Genomic DNA, 8,037 nt, shown 5'->3' with positions numbered 1-8,037 from the left:
CAACATAAAAACTCAAATAAATTTAACTGCTACTGTTTTTATATTCTGTTTTATGCCCAGTACCCGGTAAACGCTTTCCAGCACTCCACTGAAACAGTCAGTTTCAGTCACGTTTTCAAACTAACTTCCCTCCTCTTATTTTACCCTCATGTATTTTTTGTTATATGTATATGTATTATCGCTTGGAAAGTCATGGTAGCATAGATCCCACCCGCATAGGGATATGTCAATTTGTAACTGTTACTAAATTAACAATGATAGTAATAATAATAATAATGACATGATTACAACAGTAACAATAACTCTGTCCAACCCAGGTATGTACGAGCCGTCTCTGGCTTGTACTGTCGCTAACTGCAGAACCTAAATTAAGGTACGGCTATGTTGGCAAGTGGTTTACAAAATATAGAATCTTTTAACTAAACATTTCGCGTAACGCCCCCTTAACGTACTTGCAAGTAGGTATATGTGACACAGTGTTATTTTCGTCAATTTGTCTTGTGGAAAAAGACAGGAAAATGTATACCGCTAATTTAAAGTTGTTGGCAAGCCAAGTGGCCACTCGCCTTTTATTTTCCATTGAAAATAACTTTTATGGATAATGCATTCGGGCCAGACAAAAAATTTAACGTGCATGTATTGTGTGCATGCGCATATGCACGTAAACGTTTTCCGCTAAATTGGCGATTGAAGCGATGTCAATCCTCCGTAATACGCGAGGTGAATCACGCTTTCAGGTTGCATCTATGCGCGCGTTGTTGCACAAGTTTCCATAATTTCCCGCCAAAATTTCGGGCGCATATTTTCAGCAACCGGTGGTTATCGATCGGACCGGCACTGTCGGAGCCGCGGACAGATGGATATATCCACTTCTGGACGTCTTCAGACAGCAGATTTTATTTCACAACTATGCGTCAAAGCTTAGCATTTTATGTGTACGTGACGCCAGGCTGGGAGTTCCCTCTGTATTTCTGCAAATTGTCTTCGTGGGGAGGCATGCGCATGGAGCGAAATTTTGTTTAGTATAAAAAGGTCACCTTGCTCCAGTCTGCCGCTAAGTTTCAAGCTTTAGGCAGGTGTGAACTGTGTTCTTTGACTAAAGTTTCAACCGGTGTTATCGGTAAGAAAAAAATGCTTTAAATTTTGTATTTAGAATTTTATTTTGACGCTGACCGGTTCTGCATTTCGATTTTTTTTTTATTTTGTTTTAATTTAAAATACCATTTGTACGTGTTGGCATTTTTGTTTATAATTTTTTTATTTTATCTTTTTTCTATTAATTATTATTTAATTTATAATTTAAATGTTGAGGAAAAAAATAAAGTTTATGAAAACTTTTAAGATCGGCCTCAATTTTATGCTTTCATTATTTAAAAAACTGTACGCAACTAATTCAGCCGATTTCATTTTTTTTCTATTTTTAGTTTGTACATCTTACAGTTTGCTGAACTTTTGAAAGTTTGAAGGTCACCTTGAGCAGACATTTTGACTAAAAATTTTTTGGTAATCAAAGCTCAATTCTCTCAGTTTATTTAAATAAAATTTTAAGTTATAAATTATAATGCGTTTTTAGGGAACCGTTTTAATAATATAATAATAATATGAAAAAGAAGAATATTGCTTTAAATATCAAATTAAAAAATAATAATTATGCTACATCGTGATCAATAACTGTATTTTATACCCACAATACTTATGAAAACAATAAAATTGAATAGTAGACTGGTTTACTACAATATACAATATAGTAGAATTCTAATAGGATCAACATCAAATTTATATCACTATCATTTTAAAACTTACCAACTTCAACAAGAGAGTTTAAATTTTTTATCAATTTTTACTGCAATTTGTTTTGCATTGATTTTGTTTCATCTTTAACAAACATCATATCTAGTTTAGTAGGTGATTTTCTATGTATTTGACTTTGAACCTTGACTTTAATACGTTTGTGTATCAAAGGAATCAACTAAAAAAACTACTTGCTGAATTTGAAAATTTTAGAGCAGTAAGATTAATTTGAATTTATTTAATAATTAGCAAGTATTCATAAGTTTGTTTAATACGTAGTAGTTGTGTATAATGTATTGTTAGAGTATTCTTTGTGATATTTAAGTTGTTCGGCACTTTTTCTTTATTTGCATTAAATGTTATCTGATTACTTATCACGGTCACTGATAAGAACGTAAATATATATTAAAATTACCTCTAGTCATTTGATTTAGACGTAGTGTCTGTGCATTTAAAAGTGATCAGTGAAAACCTAACCTAAGGTACTAATAAAGATATAGCCAGAAATTCTTGAACGATTACTAAATACTTATCATAGTTATTTAAATTAAAATTTGTCACTCATTGATTTAGGTTACTTTTTTGGTGAGTGTTATCATAATTTCCTCCCTAGCTTTTTTCCCCAGCAAAACTTTCTTGAAGTCCTGTAATATAGATCACTGGCCACTTTTTATTTAATACTTATATACCACTCACACAAACATTGAAAAAAAAAACATTTCCAGCTACATACTATAACCATGACCTCGCCAAGACAAAACAAATGCTTTCGACGATGAAAGTAAACACTATTACAAAAATCTCGTACTTTACCTATATTTCGTATTTTTTTCACATATGGGTACAGTTGATAAAAGAGGTCGTGCACCAATACGTAAAGCAGTATCCAATTGAGATTTATATAAATAAAACGTCAAGAGAAATGTGGTTCATAAAAGTGCTAAATTTATTTGAGCATGTGGTTGAAAGCTAGTCGTTGTTCTATTTTTATATGCGCTTGACGCTTATCATATGCTTTCTCTGTTTGGATCCAATTTATATTTGTTTACTCATATCTGCGAATTCATGCCAGAAGTATGAAATTATTTACATACGTCACATTAACCCCTTTACGTCGATAACATGAAATATTAATACCACTATGTAATTTTACTCGAACGCGTTAAACCCATATATTAAATTTCGAAAACGATATAAAGTACATCTTTTCACATATTTTTTGTTATTACAGATATGACTTCAACCAAGAACGCCCTGTTGTCCGAAGTGGCATCTGCCATTGTAGACACCGACAACAAAGTTACTGTTGTTGGCGTTGGACAAGTAGGAATGGCTGTTGCATTTAGTGTTTTAGCTCAAGTAAAAAAACAAACTATTTGTATGACTTAACACTAAGATTCGTAATTTTTCCAGGGAATCTCCCACGATGTTGTACTTATTGACTGCGTAGAAGACAAGTTACAAGGAGAAATGATGGACCTCCAACACGGGTCACTATTTTTAAAAAATCCCAGAATTAATGCAAGTACTGGTAAGTGATTTGGTACTGGTAACACTGTTTGTGGATACGGTACTCACGACTCAGCACCAATATTTAGATTATGATTACCTATGTACTATGTAAGTATAGTGTGCCTAATAATTATTATGTTTATTTCAGATTATGCTGCTAGCGCTGGCTCACGTTTGTGTATCGTAACTGCCGGAGTCCGTCAACGCGAAGGTGAATCACGTCTGGACCTTGTCCAGAGAAACACCGACATTTTTAAACACATTATACCAAATCTGGTTAAATATTCTCCCAACACTATTTTGCTAATTGTAAGCAATCCTGTCGATATTCTGACATACGTCGCCTGGAAGCTTAGTGGACTGCCTAAAAACAGAGTTATTGGGTCAGGAACCAACCTTGACTCTTCCAGATTTCGGTTTTTGATGTCGCAGAGACTGGGTGTTGCTCCTGGTAGTTGTCATGGCTGGATTATTGGGGAACATGGAGACAGCAGTGGTAGGCTACTTAACTTAAGTCTCTATCTGTGTTGTAACATATATAATTTTTTGTTATAGTTGCAGTATGGTCTGGTGTAAACATCGCTGGTGTTCGTATACGTGACATAAATCCGGTGATTGGAACAGAAGAGGATCCGGAGAAGTGGGAAGACCTACATAAAAATGTCGTAGATTCGGCTTATCAAGTTATCAAACTTAAGGGTTATACTAACTGGGCCATAGGTCTAAGTGCTGCATCATTGGCTCATAGTATCCTCAAGAACAGTTTCCATATACATGCTGTGTCAGTTCATGTTAAGGTAAACAATAATTATTATATTTCAGATAAAATAGTATTAACACTAATAAAAAATTGCCTTATATTATTTAGTATGTTGTTTTGGGGTAATTTTGTTTTCAAAATTTGTATATTGTTGGTGTTGAATTATAATTGTCGGGAACAATCCGGTAGATGTTGCAATATTTTAATTGTTAGAATAATGTTAAATGCAGTTCTCATGATCGGAAAAAAATTCACTGTCCAGTCATCCGCTCCCATAAATTCCGATCTTGGTTTATAATTAGAGTTCCGTACGTAAGGTTTTTCTGTTCCTTCAGGGTAATAAGTGAAATGTTAGGTAGTACTGTATTTCCGGATAATCTAGTAAATACTACAAGTAAATAAAAATTACACAAATTTTGGCTCAGTGATGGCAAATTGAAGAGCTTATACAGTATTAAAAACTGCAAAATTTACTCCAAAACATTGAGTTTCAACACACCTTAATGACATAATTAATGCTTTTTGTCTGCTTTTGTATTTTAACATTTCAATATCAGTTAACTAACTCTGGTGTGCTTTAACTGCATGATTTGTTAGAGTCCTTAACCGTTATAACTAAAGAGTAGAACATTAACAGTGTGAATTATTACGTAGTTATAGTATTAATATATCCATCAGTCATTATTGGAATCGTAAACTCGAAAGATTAAATAAATAAATAAATAACTATGTTAATATTTGGTTATTGTTGTTTGTGTACTACTCATTCATTACTCTTTAGTTATAATTAAAATAAGTGACAACTGCTTAAAATTTTGAATTTGGTAGTGTCTACATTAGTTACACTGTGACGTAATTGAAATTATCGTAACTAACGCATACAAATTGTTTAGACTTTTTGTTGTGTAAACATAATTATTACACCACTTTTTTCTACTTATGATCATAAGCACTACGCCTTACGAATACAAAGTTCAAAAGCATTTTCATTTCCTTTAGCGTATTTAGCAAGCATTTCATTTTTATTAAAAATCGTATATGCATTCATCTGTCAAATAATAACAAAATGTCGTTTCACCTACGGTACAAAAGAAAAAACGTTTGCGCGATGAATAAAAAATAAATTTTATTTTTCTTCTGTTAAGTTTTGAAGGTTTAAAAAAATTGCGGTGTATATATTTCTTTTAATATTAATTTTTGATAAATTTATATCTACTTAATGGACAGACTTTTTTATCGGTTACAAAATACTAGTCTCAAAATTTGTATAAAGCCCTCTAGTAGGCCATGCAATTTATTTTTAAAATAATGATGTTGGCAACATCAACGCGTTTCTTATTCACTTTGACGCTTACGCTGGAATAATTGTCAAATAGCTGCAATACCAACATCATTAGTTTAAGTCAATTTCATGGCCTCTTAGAGGACTTTTTTCAATCCTGGGGTACTTCATATAATTGCGTAATATTTTTTTATTGTACTAGTGATGATTTGATTTGACTTTTACTTAGTAGCTATTCGATTGTTTTACGGTTGTATATATTTTAAAACAGTTTTCCAAAAAATAAAATTTTCCAACTAGGAAAACTAAACGATTTAATTTATAATTTTTTATATTTATTGTATATAATTATGAACATAAGTAACACTGACAACTCTCACACATAACGACTTTTCTGTTTGTTGATGTGGTTAGTGAATTGTGACAATACAACCAACATCTCTGAATCTGCGTACCTGCACGAAGTTTTTATTTACGCAAAACCAGAACTATTTTATTTTTAATTACCAGGGCTACCATGGCGTCGATCAGGACGTATTTTTGTCGCTACCAGCTGTTTTAGGCGAAAATGGAGTTTCTCAAGTTGTGGTACAACCTCTAAGTGAAACGGAAAAAGGCCATCTTCAAAAATCAGCATCTCTTATACATGAAGTGCAATCAAATCTCAAACTTTAAACGAATTGCTCTTATATACGTACTTATTGTGACCTGATTCGCATTTTATGTATTGGTGCCAATTGTACTGTATTTAATTGACTGTATAATTATTGTAAGTAAATATCGTGTCGTTTTAGCCAATGTTTTTTGATGCTTATGTTTTGTGTTCTTATTACGTTTTATTTATTGAATTATTTATTTTTTTACTGAAACGTGTAATAATGTGAAATAAATGATATGAATGTGTGATAAATTAATTAACTTCCCTCTTAAATAAAAATAATTTTTTATATCCTGGTACGTCTTATTTTTAGTTCTACATTATGCCACAACAGGTACACAAACAAAAAGATTGTACCGCGTTCTTATTATATATCACATATACTTACAAATAGTTAGATCCGTTTTTTTAAATTTATTGCAACGCTTACAGTTTTTATTGTTCTTTAGGGTCATCATGAAATCGAACAGGATGTCTTCCTATCCCTTCCAGCAGTTTTGGGTGGGAATGGTGTTACAAACATAGTAAATCAGTGCCTCACTGAAGCAGAACGGCAGAAGTTGCTGAAGTCGGCTTCTTTACTGGAAGAAATTCAGAAAAATCTGAAACTTTAAGTTTAATCGTTTATTAATCGCTGGGTTGCTAAGACATATATATGCTAGTCTACTTATTGTTATTAGATAAGGTGATACACAATCGAGCGTTTTTATGTCGTAGATTTAAATAAGTTTAGTAAATGATTCGATTATAAACAAGGTAAGTTGCTTTTATCTTTTTATTTGATTTTTATCATTGAGGAAATTCTGTTTGTCTTGAAGTTCTAAGTACCACTGTATTTATTTTATTTGTAATACATATAATATGTGAGAACAAGAATGGGTATGGGGATATTGTATTAACACTAAGTGTGCGGAACTAAGATGTATTAAAATATGTCATTTATTTTTATAACTTCAAGTATAAAATTTGCTACACTGTTTAATTACAACATAAATGTCTGTATAATTTGCCTAATTTAGAGATGAAAACTGATCTCGTATGTTAGATGCACACCTTATTTTTGGATTGTTATCCATTTTCCTCACATTCGCAATCTTTATGTTTTATTGTCAACCTGTCCATCAAATTTTTTTGTCATTTCAAAAACGAGTCTAAAATTCTAAGAATGGAATAATCTCGTGCTTTACATATAAAATTAAAATATATGTCCTTACGAAAAACGAATGATAAACCTCTTAGCACTGACTTTGCTTCAGGAGCGAAGGAAGTTCGGTTTAAATAATTGATTTTTTCGAGAAACGATTGTAACGTTAATTATAGATATATCCTAATCCTGGTATTTTAAATCCGTCAAACATGAATGGACACGCTACCTGGAATTTACGTCCGGATAAAACAGTTTCTCCCACCTTTATGGTTGGACAATTGTTGCGTAAATTGTACCAATTGACTTTTAAAATTTTGTAAGGATAGAAATTTTTACAGCAAACAATCGGAAGATTTCGATATTAAATCAATTTATTTCAACCCAAAATAAAATTTGTCTGAAACAAATGAATACAAATCTGGATTTCCTCCGTCGTGGTTCCAAAAAGTTTAGTTTGATTAATTTATGACCACATTCTAGAATCTGATGTTGCCGTAACCTGCAGAAGTCTTATGCTTCAACTTTTAGCAACAATTATGTTGGACGGCAATATTTCTGAGCGTTTTTATTTTTATTAAACTTGTTTAATTCTAAAATACAGCACCCACGGCTAAAAAAATTCAAAACGCAACCAACAATAGAGCTTCACGGCAGATTTTGATATTTTTACTATTATTATTTTACAAGAGCTCTAAAAGAACTAATTTTTCTACAAATCAATATTTTAAATGTTATCTCCATTGCATCACCACATATCAAAATTTATGTCTTTTCATTGTTTAAATAACTATTACTAAAATGGATAACTACTATGTTTGACTTAAAAAAAATGTTTGAAAAATCAAAGATTGTTTCGAAATTGTATTTCTGGTCGAGTTTTAATTTTC

The 8,037-nt window shown here is 31.8% G+C and overlaps 1 protein-coding gene across 3 annotated transcripts; it reads left to right on the top strand.

The window, feature by feature from the left end:
• The first annotated feature begins 1,012 nt into the window (after nt 1-1,012).
• On the top strand, nt 1,013-6,773 carry LOC135128027 (L-lactate dehydrogenase-like). Of its 3 annotated transcripts, none has more exons than XM_064054820.1 (6): nt 1,013-1,120; nt 3,023-3,150; nt 3,205-3,322; nt 3,452-3,799; nt 3,859-4,100; nt 6,453-6,773. In XM_064054820.1, the coding sequence occupies exons 2-6, from the start codon at nt 3,025-3,027 to the stop codon at nt 6,615-6,617; spliced, it is 999 nt and encodes a 332-aa protein (XP_063910890.1). In that variant the 5' UTR covers nt 1,013-1,120; nt 3,023-3,024; the 3' UTR covers nt 6,618-6,773. The 3 variants fall into 3 exon arrangements, with proteins under 3 accessions (XP_063910890.1, XP_063910888.1, XP_063910889.1); XM_064054818.1 differs by lacking the exon at nt 6,453-6,773 and adding an exon at nt 5,856-6,255; XM_064054819.1 differs by lacking the exons at nt 1,013-1,120; nt 6,453-6,773 and adding exons at nt 2,189-2,273; nt 5,856-6,255.
• The last annotated feature ends 1,264 nt before the right edge of the window (nt 6,774-8,037 follow it).

Source organism: Zophobas morio, unplaced genomic scaffold, assembly GCF_036711695.1.
Source record: "Zophobas morio isolate AGI-343-1 ecotype UQ-CSIRO unplaced genomic scaffold, CSIRO_AGI_Zmor_V1 ptg000012l, whole genome shotgun sequence".
NCBI classification, from domain to species: Eukaryota; Metazoa; Arthropoda; class Insecta; order Coleoptera; family Tenebrionidae; genus Zophobas; species Zophobas morio.
Note: the sequence above shows the minus strand (reverse complement) of the source record. Positions and strands in the feature narration are given on the sequence as shown.

Coding starts and splice junctions, on each gene's coding strand:
- LOC135128027 (XM_064054820.1), top strand. CDS start 3,025: ATGACTTCAACCAAGAACGCCCTGTTGTCCGAAGTGGCATCTGCCATT. Junction 3,800..3,858: donor GGAACATGGAGACAGCAGTG/GTAGGCTACTTA, acceptor TTTTTGTTATAG/TTGCAGTATGGTCTGGTGTA. Junction 4,101..6,452: donor CTGTGTCAGTTCATGTTAAG/GTAAACAATAAT, acceptor ATTGTTCTTTAG/GGTCATCATGAAATCGAACA.